The 20,235-nt window shown below is 42.4% G+C and overlaps 1 protein-coding gene across 1 annotated transcript in view; it reads right to left on the bottom strand.

Moving 5' to 3' along the window:
• Positions 1-20,235, bottom strand: part of chrnb1 (cholinergic receptor, nicotinic, beta 1 (muscle)) — a 39,495-nt gene that overhangs the window by 8,688 nt on the left and 10,572 nt on the right. Inside the window, exons 3-9 of the mRNA XM_066680757.1 lie at positions 17,706-17,750; positions 15,886-15,995; positions 11,857-11,965; positions 9,313-9,457; positions 8,372-8,560; positions 6,143-6,366; positions 122-294 (exon numbers count right to left, since the gene is read on the bottom strand). Of these exons, the coding sequence (XP_066536854.1) occupies positions 122-294; positions 6,143-6,366; positions 8,372-8,560; positions 9,313-9,457; positions 11,857-11,965; positions 15,886-15,995; positions 17,706-17,750 (995 nt within the window). The remainder of the gene's footprint in view (positions 1-121; positions 295-6,142; positions 6,367-8,371; positions 8,561-9,312; positions 9,458-11,856; positions 11,966-15,885; positions 15,996-17,705; positions 17,751-20,235) is intronic.

Consider the following 20,235-nt stretch of genomic DNA (forward strand, 5'->3'; position numbering starts at 1 on the left):
TGCACCATTTTAAATGTTCATTAATGGCCAGTCTGAGAATATATAGTGTGTTAAAGAATGGACAGTGAGTGAACTTAGTGTTTAAAACTCCAGCACTGAATTGGGTGAATTGGGTCTATACCTGTTGGGTTTAGGGAAGAGCACACAGGTGTTAGGCTTTCGAATGAAGTATTCATCTGCAGCTCGACTGATGGCTTTGGAGTTCTCTTTCTTGGGTGGTTTCTCCAGAGATATTGGTGACTCTAACTTCGGCCTCAGAAGCCCCAAATACGGTGGCAGCATGTGGATGAAAATCTGTAGGAGGAGAGATTAAATTAGGGCTTTCACCATTTACCAAATTGCTTTAACAATTTTTTGGTTAGTAACTGAGTTTAATGAAAGACAAAACATTAATAAGCTGTCGTTTTGTTTTCTCTTTTTTTAAAACGAGTAAATGTAAGAGCCCCAAATTCTTCAAGTTCTTCGCTATTCAAAACTTTCTTAATGTAAAAGGATTTTAGTAATTGGAGCATTTCTATTGGTCCATTCATCCTGAAACTTTCACACATTCTAATAATGCAGTATATTAATAATTGACATAAAATGAAGATATATGTTGTTCTTTGGACAGTGGCAATATCTGAGATGTGTGCCCATATTGAGCACCGAGGAGCTCCCTAAAACCCCCATAAACAGTAAACGTTTAATAGTGGCAGTTCCATGAAATTACTGAAGCAGAAGCCAATAAATGGAGCATTTGTGATGCCACTGTGCAATCAAGATAAAAACAACATCTGGTCTTATTGCCAATAAGTGGCAGAAACTTCAAGGTTTAATTTAGAGAGAATAACTGTACAGGAAAACCGCTGATGAGAAACAAAGGGTCAGTATGTTCAAATGAAAAACATTTGATCTAGGTGTTGACATTAAAAAAATGAACCCTGCAGCATTTTCAGAAAAAGGGTAAACGTAAACCCCATCGTACAGGTCCCAAAAAAAATGCCTGAGTCTGTTCACAAGCCCTGTGCCTTGCACGCGAGGTGAGACGTTCTACCCTCATTTGGTTTTAATTACCGGTTGTCACGCATTGTTTAGGCAAAGGTTTAACTAATGAGCAAACATTTACGCTGTTAGAACACAGTAAGTGCTGCCCTGGATCAAAGAACTTAAGAGAGTCACTTGAGAGTCTGTGTTTCAGGGCTATTTCCTTGAATAACCTTGAATGGCATTAGCTCAGTAAAAAACACTGGGGTAGTGTGCAGCTGCCAACTACTTAAACTACAGACAGCAGAGGCTGCCAGGCATGACTTCACAAAGTGTCCAGGAGACAGAAAGTGATGTTCTCCCTTTCTAACACATACACACATACACAATGCCAAGGGTCATATGTACAAAGAGTCTTAAGACGGAAAGTGCTTTTTGGAAAAGGCCTGTAAACACCAGTTCTTAGATTTTAAAATAGCACTTATGAGATGAGTGGTGAATACAAGCCACACAACCAAGGCATAACTTTAGACGCGCTCACTATCTTTATCAAGTTACATTGAGCATCCTTCATAAAAAGACGATTGAAAAACTGATTTACCCCTTTGCATTGTCCAGTGGGTTAGTATATCTCAAAGTGGCTTAAAGCGACCACAAGGGGCACACCTCCAAAACTTTAACTATGCATTGTGTATTTCTGTAGGGCTGTGCTTTGTGCATGTTTTCTGGTAGCACTGGGGGAAAGATAAGTCCCAATGAATACATGAGAAAACAGCAATCGCAAAATCAAATTAACCACTGGCTGCCCAGAGTGATTTTATAAACATTTTTACAAACTAACAACCAATCATTACGTCAGAACAGGGGTCTGCAACACGCGGCTCTTTGATCCCTCTGATGCAGCTCAGCTTTTGAAAATAATTACTAGTATTTCATTAAAATGTCCGGGTGACTGTTTGTGAGGAGTGTGGTGTGTTCTCCCTGTGTCTGCGTAGATTTCCTCCGGGTGATTGTTTGTGAGGAGTGTGGTGTGTTCTCCCTGTGTCTGCGTAGATTTCCTCCGGGTGATTGTTTGTGAGGAGTGTGGTGTGTTCTCCCTGTGTCTGCGTGGGTTTCCTCCGGGTGACTGTCTGTGAGGAGTGTGGTGTGATCTCCCTGTGTCTGCGTGGGTTTCCTCCGGGTGACTGTCTGTGAGGAGTGTGGTGTGTTCTCCCTGTGTCTGCGTGGGTTTCCTCCGGGTGACTGTCTGTGAGGAGTGTGGTGTGTTCTCCCTGTGTCTGCGTGGGTTTCCTCCGGGTGACTGTCTGTGAGGAGTGTGGTGTGTTCTCCCTGTGTCTGCGTGGGTTTCCTCCGGGTGACTGTCTGTGAGGAGTGTGGTGTGTTCTCCCTGTGTCTGCGTGGGTTTCCTCCGGGTGACTGTCTGTGAGGAGTGTGGTGTGTTCTCTCTGTGTCTGCGTGGGTTTCCTCTGGGTGACTGTCTGTGAGGAGTGTGGTGTGTTCTCCCTGTGTCTGCGTGGGTTTCCTCCGGGTGACTGTCTGTGAGGAGTGTGGTGTGTTCTCCCTGTGTCTGTGTGGGTTTCCTCTGGGTGACTGTCTGTGAGGAGTGTGGTGTGTTCTCTCTGTGTCTGTGTGGGTTTCCTCCGGGTGCTCTTTCCTCCCACAGTCCAAAAAACACACGTTGGTAGGTGGATTGGCGACTCAAAAGTGTGAGTGTATGAGTGAATGTATGTGTGTGTGTCTGTGTTGCCCTGTGAAAGACTGGTGCCCCCTCCAGGGTGTATTCCCGCCTTGCACCCAATGATTCCAGGTAGACTCTGGACCCACCACGACCCTGAACTGGATAAGGGTTACAGATAATGAATGAATGAATGAATGAATGGATATATTTTTGTTGCTCTTAAAACACGTCACAACTTCCAGTGTGCGGTTTCTTGAACTTTTTGACCGCTGACTGCACGCCGCCAGTAAAATAATGACGGCACGCAGAGAGAGGACAGCATTGTTTGCTGCGAGTGGATAATTTAAGTTTGGCGTTTTTTTTTCCGTTATTACAAGGACTCAAATAGACATTGAGTATTTTACTTAACCGTCAACACAACGTCTTTTTTTCTGAGTTAAAAATGTTTTGTTGAATGCAGAAATGTTATTTCATTTTCTCTGCAGTCGTTCATTAATTTCATAAATGTAACACAGTGTAGTTTGTTTATACACAGCACAAAGGCAAAAAAACCCTGTTATTTCAGTGTCATTTCATTCACAATTTCAAAAGGGTTTTGCGGCTCCCAGTGTTTTCTGTGTGAAATGGGTCTAAACGGCTCTTTGAGCGGTAAAGGTGTCCGACCCCTGCTCCAGAATAATGATAATGTGTGTATAAAGAGAGAGAGAGGGTGTTAACAACCCAAGAATTTCTTCCTAGTTTTCTGTACATTCAGGTTGGAGTTGGACAGTTGGACTTAATTATATTAGTCTCATGTAAAGCCTTTTATCCCCCGTTATCGTTAAAAGGGACACCAAGTATAACGAAAATCTCTTCCTTATACATAAGCACTCTCATGCTACATTTCTGCCATATGACGCCCCTCACAGAAGTACACATGCTTAGACATCGTTCTGATCGGATCCTAAACACAAAGTCCTACTTCAGGCATTTTTGTTATATCACTCTTATTAAGTGAGTGCTTGCGTAAGAGGTTTTATGCAAAACATTGGGGGGGGTTAATGACATCTGTTGGTTTTCTCCGAATCAGAATGGAACAGTTCCAGACAAACAGGCACAGATTGCGTTGGACTGAACCCCAAACTGGTGACGAGATCCTGAGACACGCACATACTGTAAAGCACTGTTAAGGAGGTTTAAAGAGGTTTTCTGAAAAAGTCTTGCTTGTGTAGTTCCTGACACTATTTGACATACTCTTATCAGAGATGGAACAATGCCACTTTTTCTTTTTTAACAGGAATGCCAATGGTGGAACACACACACACATAGCAGTAGCAGCAGTAGCCCATACGTTTGTCTATCCAGTAAACACACAATCTATTCTGTATGAGATTACTTAACAGACTGACATCATTTGTGGCAAGTGTGCAAAGAATTTACGATGCAAATAGATGTACAGGGTTTAGACAGTGAAAGTGAAACCCCTGTCATTGTAGTGTGGGAGGTTTCAGGGCTAAATTGGAGCAGCCTGGTGGACAATCTTCATTAACTCCACACTGCACCAGTAAGACCATGTGCATCCAATGGTTCAAACACTGTGTCCTGAAGGCGGTGCCGTGTATCAGGACGACAATGCACCAATACACACAGCGAGACTGGTGAAAGACTGGTTTGATGAACATGAAAGTGAAGGTGAACATCTCCCATGGCCTGCACAGTCACCGGATCTAAATATTATTGAGCCACTTTAGGGTGTTTTGGAGGAGAGAGTCAGGAAACGTTTTCCTCCACCAGCATCACGTAGAGACCTGGCCACTATCCTGCAAGAAGAATGGCTTCAAATCCCTCTGACCACTGTGCAGGACTTGTGTATGTCATTCCCAAGACCAATTGACGCTGTATCGGCCGCAAAAGGAGGCCCTACACCGTACATAACATCAAATAACTGTTAAGCTCCATTAGCCTCAGAGATCCAGTGCAAAACTAAAGAAACAAGCTTCAGTCTATCACTTTAAGCAATGACCTTAAGATGTATAACAAACATGTATAGGCCGTAGGACACAGAGATCCACATAGCCAAGTAGAAAGTTAGTAATTTAATACGTAGAGTCACACACACTGACGTCCATTTGCCCTTTTCTTCGTTATTTTTGTTCCTTGTTTCCAATACTTTCACCTGCATCCCTTTTTTTTCCTTCACCACCCTACACATTCTTAAGAGGCTCTAGTTTCATTATAAGATGATAATTTGTGTGCAGCCCTATCTCTCTTCCTCTCTCTCTGTTGCTGGTGGTAGCGGAGTCGCGGTGGTCCAGCGGAGAAAAGCACCTCACCCCTGCTCTAATGGACTTTTAATAATGTGGAGGCCAGCACCACTGATAGAGGTTAATGACATAACACGGCGAGCGAGCTGTTTGGAGCGCTCCCATTTAATTCACTTTGGTTCCTGACTCCTTGCTAAACCATATTTTTTTCCATTTCCGTTGTTTTTTATTTTTATTATTTAACATTTTTGAAGATTTTGTTCTAACGTGAACCCTTGTCACTCCTTTTTTCTTTACCTCAGGACAGCATGTGAGTCTGTTCAAAGCAGAGAGAAAGAAAGTGCTGAATGGAAGCTTTTCTTAAATCCACGGTTTTACAAGAAAGTCATGAACCTGGTAAATGTGGGTGATGTCACAAACTTGCCGCAAGGACAGCATCTCATTCACATTATAACACTCAAATCCAGTCCTCAAACCACTTAACGGGGTTTGGCTACAATTCTGTCACCAGCTGAGCACACAATCTACAATGCTTTATCTGCTCAAATGATCTTAAATTAAACCCACGCAGACACAGAGAGAACACACCACACTCCTCACAGACAGTCACCCGGAGGAAACCCACGCAGACACAGAGAGAACAAACCACACTCCTCACAGACAGTCACCCGGAGGAAACCCACACAGACACAGGGAGAACACACCACACTCCTCACAGACAGTCACCCGGAGGAAACCCACGCAGACACAGGGAGAACACACCACACTCCTCACAGACAGTCACCCGGAGGAAACCCACGCAGACACAGGGAGAACACACCACACTCCTCACAGACAGTCACCCGGAGGAAACCCACGCAGACACAGGGAGAACACACCACACTCCTCACAGACAGTCACCCGGAGGAAACCCACGCAGACACAGGGAGAACACACCACACTCCTCACAGACAGTCACCCGGAGGAAACCCACGCAGACACAGGGAGAACACACCACACTCCTCACAGACAGTCACCCGGAGGAAACCCACGCAGACACAGGGAGAACACACCACACTCCTCACAGACAGTCACCCGGAGGAAACCCACGCAGACACAGGGAGAACACACCACACTCCTCACAGACAGTCACCCAGAGTGGGAATTGAACCCACAACTTCCAGGCCCCTGGAGCCTGGAGCTGCGCCACCGTGCCGCCAGATTATATTTAGTAAAAATATTTTATTATATTACAATAAGATTTCAAATCCTGGCTGACCTTGCGCACCCACAGAGGCATGTGGTGGGTATTTGGTGAGCGGTGGTGCAGGTTTAACACCACCACACTGAGGATGACTGAGCAAGTCACCAGGATCATAGTGAACATCAGGTAGTTGACGATGATGGGCACACCCAGAGAAGTCTCTGGAACTTTATCAGCCAGCAGCAGCAAAAACACAGTCAGGGTCAGCAGCACATTGATGGACAGACCCATTTTCTCTCCTGAGAATAGGACAAAGAAGACATGCAACCGTTAATACTACAACCTTAATACATATGAAATAGCAGCAAGCAGGTTTATATAGGGTGTGGTTTAGGTGTAAGTTTTCTAAAAAAATATGTGGCAACTAAACAGCAATGACACATTAAATAAAGGTCACTGATAAAAAATGAACCTTGTTAACAGTGCACACACAAATACACACATTAGCCACTTATATATGACAGTATCCTTGCATAAAATTGGTGCATAAATACCTAAACACAATCGGTATTTCATCACAGAGTTTCATCACAGAGGTCCTTGAGGCTGGACTGGTTAATTGTATGTAACAGCTATTTATGGAGTGGACTAAATCATCAGAAGCACAATGAAGCTCATTCTAGTGGTCATCTAATGAAGTGTAGCACTGCAGTTACAGGCCACAAGAGGAATTTATCCAGTGATTTACTGCTAGCTGGTCCATGTAATTTAACACCACTTAACCTAATGGGACATGCAGTCATACAGGAGACTCTCAATACACTGACCTTCAAAAAATTGCCACAAAATATACACTAACATGTGAAGTAATCAGCAAAATAACAAAAAAGAAGTTCTACAAAAAGGACAGGAAACCGTACACATAAACTACTCAGTGTGTTCTTGGTGCTTGGTGTGTGATAAAGCACGTTTTAAAAGTCAAAAATGTGAACACAATCTGTTACAGTAATAAATATTTCAAAACAATGATGATTTAAGTGCGTGCTTTAAATCATCACACATTTGCTTTATACCACATTAAGTGGTTAATTAATCTCAGATGTGTTTGTGACACTGTACGACACACTGCTGTTCTTGACTGCTATAAGTCATGAAAATTTAATTGTATCTGATAGTAGACAATATATATATACGATTTTTAACAGACAGTGTACATACTAGTCAGTGTTTTGGGATTTACTCTATATTTACTCTATCCTAGCTCTTCATCCACATGTATTAAATATTCAGGAACTGGGTAATGGGATGGATGGCATGGTGGCGCAGCAGGTAGGTGTCGCAGTCACACAGCTCCAGGGTCCTGGAGGTTGTGGGTTCGATTCCCGCTCCGGGTGACTGTCTGTGAGGAGTGTGGTGTGTTCTCTCTGTGTCTGTGTGGGTTTCCTCCGGGTGACTGTCTGTGAGGAGTAGGTATGTTCTCCCTGTGTCTGCGTGGGTTTCCTCCGGGTGATTGTCTGTGAGAAATGTGGTGTGTTCTCCCTGTGTCTGTGTGGGTTTCCTCCGGGTGATTGTCTGTGAGAAATGTGGTGTGTTCTCCCTGTGTCTGTGTGGGATTCCTCCGGGTGACTGTCTGTGAGGAGTGTGGTGTGTTCTCCCTGTGTCTGCGTGGGTTTCCTCCGGGTGACTGTCTGTGAGGAGTGTGGTGTGTTCTCCCTGTGTCTGGGTGGGATTCCTCCGGGTGACTGTCTGTGAGGAGTGTGGTGTGTTCTCCCTGTGTCTGCGTGGGTTTCCTCCGGGTGATTGTCTGTGAGAAATGTGGTGTGTTCTCCCTGTGTCTGTGTGGGATTCCTCCGGGTGACTGTCTGTGAGGAGTGTGGTGTGTTCTCCCTGTGTCTGGGTGGGTTTCCTCCGGGTGACTGTCTGTGAGGAGTGTGGTGTGTTCTCCCTGTGTCTGCGTGGGTTTCCTCCGGGTGACTGTCTGTGAGGAGTGTGGTGTGTTCTCCCTGTGTCTGCGTGGGTTTCCTCCGGGTGACTGTCTGTGAGGAGTGTGGTGTGTTCTCCCTGTGTCTGCGTGGGTTTCCTCCGGGTGACTGTCTGTGAGGAGTGTGGTGTGTTCTCCCTGTGTCTGCGTGGGTTTCCTCCGGGTGACTGTCTATGAGGAGTGTGGTGTGTTCTCCCTGTGTCTGCATGGGTTTCCTCCGGGTGACTGTCTGTGAGGAGTGTGGTGTGTTCTCCCTGTGTCTGCGTGGGTTTCCTCTGACTCCTCCTCCACTGATAATGAATGAATAGGTAATGTGATCTTACCAGCATCAGGTGGAAGATAAAAGTTGAAGATGGCAATAATTGTGATGAGGATGCAAGGCAGAATGATGTTGACAACATAGTACATGGGCTTGCGTTCAATGATGAGGTAGAAGGTGATATCTTCATAAAGGTCCTCTTTCTTCACATTCTTACTGGAAGGCTTGTGACGTATATGCCACTCTCCACTCTCTGAAGAAATAGAAAGTAATAAAGACTGAATGGGCTTATGTACATCACAACAACTGCATAAATAATCTGATAGCTATGCATCACATTTTCATTTATTCATTTATTTTACATGCTGTATTGATGGGTTCAATTCTGTATGCTGTCTACGTCGTCAACATACACCAATCAGCCATAACATTATGAACACACCATTCTCTCAGCTCTACTGACTGGATTTCTAACATGTCTACATCTGATAGCCTCATCTCTGTGCATAGAAAGCATTATTCATTCATTTCTATTGATAGAAAAATCAATTTTTTATTAATTTATATTAACCTATTTGTTGTTTTAAATATATATGAAAAATTAATGAAGTGTACTCTTTAAAGGGTACATGAGGGTACACACTGCACATGTTTTCTGATTATGTAGAGCTCAGAACCAGCCAGTGGGTCTAGGTGGCCAATGTGGTAACTTGCCTTTGTATGTGTTTCACGTTTGTTTTAATATTTAGCTGATATTCAGGGTAAATAACAATTTACATTCAATTTATAAGTTTAATTCATTTCTCAGCGTTTGTTTCCATGGCTAAGGTCACTGGAATAATCTAACCTTGTCCTGACTGCTGATATAAGTAGCTGAGATAATGAATAACACACTGGCTGGCGTAAATATCTGCAGACACCACTGTTATGCTTAAAAAAAATGTCATGGTGACGTATCCGCTGTGTTTTTCTGCTTTTATGTGGACTGGTTGTGTGTGTCTGTACCACTGAAGCCTGTATCGAAGATGATCTCCCGTATCTCATTAGCTTTTTCATCCAGGGCGTACTGAAGGTCCACTTCTGAGGAGTCGTAAGTGTATGAGCGGAATACCATGCTGCAGTTCTGCCAGTCAAAGGGAAAATACGTCACCTGCAGAATGAAAGGAAGAAATTTGGGGTAAGGATAGATACAAGAAGTGTGAGAAAGAAATACCACATCAGAGCATACTCTGGGCATTCTCCTATTTCGAGTATTACTTCCACTTTCAAAATGTCCTTCAATCATAGCCCCTGTTATGTTCTAATATGTATTTATACCAGAGGCGATTGCTCTAAGACTGCAAGGGAAGCTCAGCTTCCCCTAAAATGTCAAAAAACCTAAGTGATCAAATATATACTGTTGTGTGTACATGTCATTGAATAAATATGCACTACAACGCGCTCAGCTTTTGTTCAGAATCAGCTTCTTATCACTGGTAAAGACGCGGCTTTCCTCTCAATCATTCCTGCAGCTTCACAGTGCTTTAAACAGTGTCCACAGAGTTCAATAGCGAAGCAGCGAAATGAGACAAGTCATTGGATAAATGCTGGGCTTTGTCCCGCCCATCGGACGCTCAGCGTCTCTGGGGGTCTATGGGGCAGTGGGCTGGCCTCGGCTGGCCCGGACGCTCAGCTTCTGCCTGATGATTGGATGATCTGTCTGAGGCTGAATCCCTTTTTGATTGACAGTGAAATGAGCTTTGGTGTAAAGATTCGTGGGAGCATTACATTTTCATTCTGTTCTGAGTTGAACCGGAAACTTTCTTAAACCTCTTAGCGGCATATTCTTTGTTAAAAAAGACTAGCAACAAATCGAGCTTCTATTTCTGGTGGTTTTTTTGTAGCTGCTTGTGTTTGGAGACTGACTTCTATCACTCTTTCTGACTTCTATCACAGTTTCTGTTCAGCGGGTGCTGCTGAGCCCCTCCACCCTCACAAAGCACTCACAGGCGGACACACTTCACATGGGCCAAGGCCGTTTAAGCAGCCTAGCTCTGCTGGCCATTGAGAGGACACTAGTCAAGTCCCTGGAAAAGACGCCTTGTTGGTACGACAGGGTCACAGATCATTTTCTTGAAAAGGAACGGAGGTTAGAATTTACGTATAAATAAACCGACACATTTTATGATGTAGGCCGCAACTGAGCTTCCCCTCCTTGAAAGACCAGCATCCGCCACTGATTTATACACTCACTCAATCAATTAACAGATGGCAGATCAAACACATAATAGAGTGAGGAAAAACAAAACCAGCAATATTAATGAAGATTGTCTTCTTATATGTCCACTATAAGAAGATAACACCATGGGTTCTCAAAGGACATGTTTTTACTAAGAAAAGGCGTCAAACTCATTTAAAGGAACACTGTGTAATCCTTAAAATTCAAAATTATTGTGATGTCTACTGACCATTAACAAAGAGAGCACAGCCCCTGCCATTGCTACTCCGGGCTCAGCACTGCTGAAACTACACTATGTAACCTTTGGAGAACGTTAGAAAACCACATTTCAGTACAGTGCTGTAAAAAAGAATTACACTAGGGGGAGCCTCAGGAGCAAATAAAAAAATGTAGCTAGTGTTCTTTTAATAAGTCTGGAATTGCTTGGAACACGAGAAGCAGAAAATGAAAAACTATGACGACTTAAAACTAATACTGCTGCAGATTTCAGTGTCTGAAAAAGAATGGGAGCTCTAATAAAGGCTCTTTACTGAAATTTATGGAAAAATTAGATCAAACGTACAATATTTACAATGTTAAAGTTAAATGTTAAAAAGTTTTATTACACACTCGCAGAAAAAAAAGGTACCCAGTAAACATTTAGCCGTTGATTCAACGTTGAAATAACATAATGACTGCCGTCTAATCAACGTTCTCTTAAGGTTGAAAATGAAAGTTGAAAAGACGTCCAAACACAGACGTTGAAAAGACGACTATTAGACGTATTTTGGACGTCCGTTGACGTTATTAATTGGTCCCGAAATAAATTACTTGTATAAAACGCATTTTGGACGTCCACTGACGTTATCGATTGGTCACCACTTAACTAACTTATTAAGATGGATTTTGGACGTCCGTTGACGTTTAAAATATGTCCTTGACGGACAGACTACTTTTAGACCTATTTTGAACGTCCAGGGACGTTTCTTGTTTACTGGGTACAGTGTTGGTCACTAAAGGTACAAACTGTGTAAATGTTCTTTTAAAGGTACAACAGTGTTTAAAAGTTCAGTTTTGCTCCTTAAATGTATATTACATTCTCTTCTACAGAAGGAGAGATACCTGTTTGTAATCTTTCGTTATAGAACTGTGTCATAATAAAATAAATAAATAAATAAATAAATAAAATAAAAGTCCTGGAGATGAAACGGGGCGTATGAAATCAACACAATTTTAAAATCTATAATTATAATAAAATAAGGTACAATAATGTTCCCCAATTAAAAGGTACAAGTATGTACCCTTGAGGGTACCACCACAGGGACACATTTTCTGACAGTGTACTGCCCTACCTTAACTCCACAGGAGCTGCGATAGAGAGCTGGAGGACTCCACGTCACCCTGCCATCACTGTACGCCTGGACATGAACGTGTAGAGCCACATGGAACACACCATCATTACTGCATGCACACGCACACACACACACAAACACACACACAGCACAAAATTATTGTGTGTTTGGTTATACATTCACAGTACTTAGTGTGCTGAACAAAAATATTGGCCATAAAAAGTTGCATAATCCTAAGCAATCCATTTCAGCGCGCTGGGACAAGTAATTTGATTTACATTTAAATTACGTTCACTCCAGCTTTAACATTCTCCATCACCATAATGAATAATTTTCCTACAAGAACATCATATACATGCAAACAGAAACAAAAACACTACATTATGAAGCTGAGTCATCATTACGGAGTATGCTTTGATGGCCATATTGGATACTGAACCTTATACAGGGGTTGGACAATGAAAGTGAAACACCTGGTTTTAGACCACAGTAATGTATTAGTACGGTGTAGGGCCTCCTTTTGCGGCCGATACAGCGTCAGTTGGTCTTGGGAATGACATACACAAGTCCTGCACAGTGGTCAGAGGGATTTGAAGCCATTCTTCTTGCAGGATAGTGGCCAGGTCTCTACATGATGCTGGTGGAGGAAAACGTTTCCTGACTCGCTCCTCCAAAACACCCCAAAGTGGCTCAATAATATTTAGATCTGGTGACTGTGCAGGCCATGGGAGATGTTCAACTTCACTTTCATGTTCATCAAACCAGTCTTTCACCAGTCTCGCTGTGTGTATTGGTGCGTTGTCGTCCTGATACACGGCACCGCCTTCAGGACACAGTGTTTGAACCATTGGATGCACATGGTCTTACTGGTGCAGTGTGGAGTTAATGAAGATTGTCCACCAGGCTGCTCGAATTTAGCCATGACACCTCCCACACTACAATGACAGGGGTTTCACTTTCATTGTCTAATCCCTGTACATATACTAGGAAAGAAACTCTTTTCCTGTTTGGTTTATAAAAACACATGATACAAATTTCCACAAGTTTTATTTTCTTATAAATGAGTGACAGGAAGCTGGATAAAGAAGAAGTTTCTCACGTTTTTCGTTTCCATGTCCTAAACACCACAGATCAAACTGAAAACGCTTTGGACCGTAGTCCCTAATATTATTCTCAACGGCCAGAGTTAAGTAAAAGTCACAAGAATTCAGATCTTGTTGTTCAGATAAAGTCGCATTGCCACAGATCGGATATGGATCAGATCTCAAAACCACATATGAAAGTTGCCCAAATCTGATTTTAAAAGGTCAGATTCTGTATGATTTGTCCACTCAGCCCCATAATTGCCACATCTGTCACATATGAAGAAACAGATCAGATCTAGGACAAATTCACCTGTAGTGTGAACATAGCCTAAGGTACACTGTGTGTTCTTAAGTTGTAATAATGTGGATCATTAGTTAGCACTTTTTTGTTGTTTTAAATGTGCTTTATAAATAAACTGACATTGAGCAACAATTGATTTTGACTCTCTCTAGGATTGATTTACTCCAATTGTCTGCCATTCGGAGACATGATTTACTGGCATTGATGCTTCTTTGAACTCAGCTCTAGATGTTCACTGTTAGCTTTCTTGTGTATGAACTAATGCCACAACAACAAAGCTGGCCAACCTGAAACAGTGCGGCCAGTTGTCAAATTATTTTATGGTCCAATTTCCACACACAAAAAAAGTGATAAAAGACATCTCGGAAAAATGTCATTGAGGAATTACTTTGGTTTCTCATTTCATTATCTGTAACCGCTTATCCAGTTCAGGGTCGCGGTGGGTCCAGAGCCTACCTGGAATCATTGGGCGCAAGGCGGGAATACACCCTGGAGGGGGCGCCAGTCCTTCACAGGGCAACACACAGACACACACATTCACTCACACCTACGGACACTTTTGAGTCACCAATCCACCTACCAACGTGTGTTTTTGGACTGTGGGAGGAAACTGGAGCACCCGGAGGAAACCCACGCAGACACAGAGAGAACACACCACACTCCTCACAGACAGTCACCCGGAGGAAACCCACGCAGACACAGAGAGAACACACCACACTCCTCACAGACAGTCACCCAGAGTGGGAAACGAACCCACAACCCACAACCGCGTGGGTTGGTCAAGTTAACAACTCAAACCTTTTCTCATGTTCCTCAAACCAATCCTGAACAAATTTTGCAGTGTGCCAGTGTCTATCCTACTGAAATATGCCACAACAAAGGACAACCAATCAGAAAAGAGGTTATTTGTATAGAGGCACAGTAAGAACGTTTTTCTGCACTAGTGCTCCAGCCTGGTCCTGAATTATTCCTGTACTACAAAGATTAATCTCTGTTCTAATAAACCTGTGTCAACTCACGAAGGGTTTAATACTGCTGATATTCATCAGATGAGGCATATCTGATTCATTAGGCCAAAGGTGAGCAGTTCAGAGCTACTAGAATTACGAAACACTACCTTCCAGATATGAATTCATTGTAATATAATACGAGGCCTTAAGGCTGAATAAGGAATCTCAGACCAGCTTACTAAAAGACAGGCATGCTCTCCAGCACACAGTCTAAAGCACACAGAGTAAAGCACAATTAAAACAAACGAAACTCAGTGACAGCAAATGAAAGAGTAATCCATGTTCTTATCTATAATCTAGTAGAAAGTGTACAGTCTTTGTCCATGTAGGCAATTGTTCTCCTCCTTAACAGAGATAACAGCAGGCCAGGAGGCAGCATTAATCACTGTGGTTGAAGAGAGGAGAGTGAAAACTCTCTGTGCTTCTTTTTCACCTCTTTGGGAGGTACCTGAGTGAATTCCAGGACAGCCAATATGTCTGGCATTGCAAAGCCATGCTGCATATTTGGCTATAACGCTGAGATTTACAGCACATTTTATGGGAATCTACAGGGTGGGTCATTTATATGGATACACCTTAATAAAATGGGAATGGTTGGTGATATTAACTTCCTGTTTGTGGCACATTAGTATATGGGAGGGGGGAAAATTTTCAAGATGGGTGGTGACCATGGCGGCTATTTTGAAGTCGGTATTTTGGATCCAACTTTTGTTTTTTCAATAGGAAGAGGGTCATGTGACACATCAAACTTATTGGGAATTTCACAAGAAAACCAATGGTGTGCTTGGTCAAGATGTGCAGCATCTGAAACTACGGATACTGGAAGCCTGTGCTAGCATTTCTCCTGCGGTGTTGCTATCAGTGTGTGAAGAGTGGGAGACGAGGGTTGCACTGACAATCCAACACAATGGGCAAACTTGTTGAAACTTGTCAGAAACTTGTAAATAACTCATGAAAGAAAAAAGTTACGTTAAAACCAAGCACACCATTGATTTTAAATTCCCAATAAGTTTGATGTGTCACATGACCCTCTTCCCATTGAAAAAACAAAATTGGATCCAAAATGGCCGACTTCAAAATGACCACCATGGTCACCACCCATCTTGAAAAGTTTCCCCCCTCCCATATACTAATGTACCACAAACAGGAAGTTAATATCACCAACCATTCCCATTTTATTAAGGTGTACCCATATAAATGGCCCACCCTGTACACTCTTCTACTTGGTTTGTGTGTGTGTGGTGGGCAAGAGAGTTCATTACATCAACATTTAGCATGACAATTACACACAGCACATATATACACAGTTACTGATCATTTCCTATCTACTGTATATTTACTATATATTAATATTTAATATCCAGGGGACTCAGGAGTGCTTAAGGAGTTGTTAACTGGTGCTGAGTGTTTACTAACTTAGTAGGTGTAACTAATACAATGTACATTCTCTTAATGCCATGTGTTACCGTTTTGGTATATCTATGCCACAATAAATTGTTACATCCTGTTGGGCTCAATTTTTAAAAATCTTGAAAATATATCGCAATTAACTCCTTTTCCCTGTGGGCAGGGAATTGTGATTCGACTCTTTTGTGGTATATTCTGACAACCGCTCACACACACACTGACTCACTTGTTGATAAGGACGATGTCTGGCAGCCACACTTTTCCGGCTGGAATTCGTAGTACTTCAATTCCCTCATGCTGTTTTGGATCCCAGGACAATCTGTGATCTTTCCACTCCTGAATTAATGAACCAAAATCACTACATAAATAAATTAGATGTCTAAAATACTGAAAACAATAGCTTATTCATGCTTTATTTTGATATCAAGCGTATTAAATGCTAAGCACCAGCGATATGAAAGTGTCAAACAAATAAATACAGTGGAATTTGAGTTCCTAACTTGTGTTTATTGATAGTCAGAAAACATGTTATTTCTTACTAATTGAAGGAATAAGGTTTAAAAGACCGTTGGTTCCCCCCCCCCACCCCTGCCAACGGTGTTCGGAAACTTGCCTGTGACGTAGATGGTGGACAACAACTCTAGAAGTTGCACTTAATTTAATGCAAAATGACGAAAAGGTGTGTTGTTTTTGGCTGCAATCATATAGTGTACAGTGGGACATCTGTGAACAAATGGCCCAAAGATCCCAAAATATCCAGAAAATGGACTACATTTGTCAACTTTAAACGGGCACTTTGGAAAGGACCATCCGCTCACTCCGTTATCTGTAGCTCATTTCACTGGCGCTTTTCCAACAATATGGGCATGTAAGGACACCAACGAAAGGTGTTCAAGAGCCTCTGTAACATGGAGGTAAACAGGGTAAGGACACTCACTTCGCCTGTTTTAGTTGGTGTTAGTTAACGTTAGCTTGACTCGCTAAACTCGGTGGCTCAGATTATACTCGGCTACGTAGCTGCATTACGGAGGTTTATAGTGTCGGATGAATTCGAGTTCGACTTCGATCACATTTACAAGAATAACGGTACCTCTACATTTGAGTTTAGCTTATTGCTAGGCTATTGTCATGAATAATGTTGGTTATTTAGCTAGATACTGTCATAACAGTCAGTCATAACGGTGTTTTACCGCAGCGTTGTTCAGCTGTTGTCCGCCAGTGATGTCACGGTTGCGTTCGAGAATTTCCGTAGAGAGCTCGGGTTTTTCTGTCAATTTAATAAAATTGTCAGTTTTAAAGCAAATTAAGCAGCTATTTTCATTTTAATTCATACTTATATCTGTCAGTAACTACAATAATGTGAAATATTCATGGAGGACCATTAAGTGGTACTTAGCCTTTAACAGAAAACTTGTTCTCTCTTTGCTGCTGTAACATCCTCTTGTCGGAACATTACATTGAGGATTTGATTGCATTCAACCATTCATTCTAGATCATAGACGTCACCCTAATCCTTATCAAACATATTGGGATACTGAATACAGTTCCTCTGCTCATATAGCACAAGCTTCCACTCACTAAACACCAGACAAGCAACAGTCTTTATTTCCGAGGTAAGGTCCAATCAGCAGACAACACAAACAGAGAAGGTAAGCAAGAACAAAAAGTGCAACATCCTGGAAATGAGAATCTAACCAGTTCATCATTTCATCGTATTATTTCAAATGTGTCTCCTTGTGCCATTAATAATTCTCTGGGGGCAACTTCTCTGTGCATTTGTCTGTAAATAATATCTGAGACATCTGCATAATCTTTAATTTTACGTTGTATGTCCTTTATTGTTTCTAGCATTCATTGCTTCTGGATAATAGATGTGTGCATGTGTTGTTCTGACACACTGGCCTGGTAAACCGTGGTGTTTCAGATGCCAGCCTTAAACAAATTCCACAAATAATGAATATCATATGATAATCCAGTTGCATTTGTCGTTTACAGAGGGTTGCTCTTTTCTACTCTTGATGCAGAAAACAGCGAATCAGCACTCACCAGGTTCATGATCACTATGGTGTTCATCTCTTCATCTTTCATGTTCTGTGGTGGGAAAAGAAAACAAATGAGCAGGAACATACTATAACATTCATTCAATTTTAACAGAGGCTATGTTATTAAAACCATTGCTAATGTTTTAAAGGAGAACTAGATAAGGTTTTTTTTTTTTCAAGACTATTTTAGAGCAAATTGCAATATTATTTTCTTTCCAGGGCGGCACGGTGGCGCAGCAGGTAGGTGTCCCAGTCACACAGCTCCAGGGATCTGGAGGTTGTGGGTTCGATTCCCGTTCCGGGTGACTGTCTGTGTGGAGTTTGGTGTGTTCTCTCTGTGTCTGCGTGGGTTTCCTCCGGGTGACTGTCTGTGAGGAGTTTGGTGTGTTCTCCCTGTGTCTGTGTGGGTTTCCTCCGGGTGACTGTCTGTGAGGAGTGTGGTGTGTTCTCCCTGTGTCTGTGTGGGTTTCCTCCAGGTGACTGTCTGTGAGGAGTGTGGTGTGTTCTCCCTGTGTCTGCGTGGGTTTCCTCCGGGTGACTGTCTGTGAGGAGTGTGGTGTGTTCTCCCTGTGTCTGCGTGGGTTTCCTCCGGGTGACTGTCTGTGAGGAGTGTGGTGTGTTCTCCCTGTGTCTGTGTGGGTTTCCTCCGGGTGACTGTCTGTGAGGAGTGTGGTGTGTTCTCCCTGTGTCTGTGTGGGTTTCCTCCAGGTGACTGTCTGTGAGGAGTGTGGTGTGTTCTCCCTGTGTCTGCGTGGGTTTCCTCCGGGTGACTGTCTGTGAGGAGTGTGGTGTGTTCTCCCTGTGTCTGCGTGGGTTTCCTCCGTTGGTAGGTGGATTGGCGACTCAAAAAAAGTGTCTGTAGGTGTGAGTGTGTGTTGCCCTGTGAAGGACTGGCGCCCCCTCCAGGGTGTATTCCCGCCTTGTGCCCAACGATTCCAGGTAGGCTCTGGACCCACCGCGACCCTGAATTGGATAAGCGCTTACAGATAATGAATGAATGAATGAATTTTTTTTCCAATAATGTTTTAGTCCCCAATATGTCATCTGGAAGATAATAATACACAAATTATACAAAATATTACATAAATATTGAACCATATTTACTGTAATATTTATGGTCTACTCAAAATAATGTTTTATGTATAATAACACTGCTATATTCAAGAGAAATTTAATAACATTTAATCTTACATTCAGTAAAATGTCAAAAAAAGCGGATTTTGCTTTTGAATGTGTGAAGCAGTTGTAGTGATGGACCAGTTTATTTTTTTAATGAACATACAGCTCTTAATGTGTTCTCCCTGTGTCCGCGTGGGTTTCCTCCTGGTGCTCCGGTTTCCTCCAACAGTACAAAAACACACGTTAGTAGGTGGATTGGCGACTCAAAAGTGTCCGTAGGTGTGAGTGTGTGAGTTAATGTGTGAGTGTGTGTGTTGCCCTGTGAAGGACTGGCACCCCCTCCAGGTTGTATTCCCGCCTTGCGCCCAATGATTCCAGGTAGGCTCTGGACCCACCGCGACCCTGAATTGGATAAGGGTTACAGATAATGAATGAATGAATACAGCTCTTAATGTAAGTTACTTTACTTTCTATCACCAATATTTGTAAAATAAAGTAACTTAAAAATGATTAATTTTAATCTAACATATTTGTACCCAAATCATATGGTAGCAGTCCGTCAGATAGCTTTGAGAGGCATTAATGACTGAAAGTCTGGTCCCATCACCTTCTTTGTGAACAACTGGACCTTAACAGACCTAATATTTATTAGTAGGACACACTACATATGAATTCACAGTGAATAACTTTGTTTATACTTCACAAGTGTAGTTACACAATGTGTGTACAGTATGTGTGAAGTTATCTATCTACAGGACAATGACAAGCGTATTTGTATTAAAAAATACATAATTATGCTGCAAGCCTGAGTGTGAATCAGGTGGATCAGATTCTTCAAATATGAAAACCAGTTGTTTAGGGTGTTTCTATTGAATTTGGAACTGGTGGGTTTGTATGTAGAAGTGATTATCAGCCTGAAAGTTCTCCAGTGGGACAGGAACAGCTTGGAATTCTCCTCCCATAATGCAGTGTGTTCTGGTGCCATGGGGAGGAGGGGTATAGCTCTGTAACCAGAGCAGTGGGGCTGGTGGGATTGTTTAAATGAGGGGAGCAGTGCAGCACTTCTATTTAAAACCAGCACAGGAATGTTTGAGAGACAGCTGCCTCTGCCCCCAGTACAGGACACACACACACACACACACAGGGTATGGGGACAAGATCATTAAAGATACTACCATCACACGTATATGTCTACAACCATCTAACACATGCAATCAAAGCCATGTATAAAAATCACAAGAGCAAAAAAACAATCCACACCACTGCTACCCTTTTTATTTGAAGTCATCATTTCCACATAAATACCACACACTGCAATAGCACAGTTTTTTACAGTTTATTTCCTTGTGGTATTTGTGATGGTACAGCGTGGAGGTAATGTATCACAACTTGGGTGAGTCTTTAGTACACACCGT

The sequence above is a fragment of the Hoplias malabaricus genome, chromosome 9 (assembly GCF_029633855.1).
Source record: "Hoplias malabaricus isolate fHopMal1 chromosome 9, fHopMal1.hap1, whole genome shotgun sequence".
Lineage (NCBI taxonomy): Eukaryota > Metazoa > Chordata > Actinopteri > Characiformes > Erythrinidae > Hoplias > Hoplias malabaricus.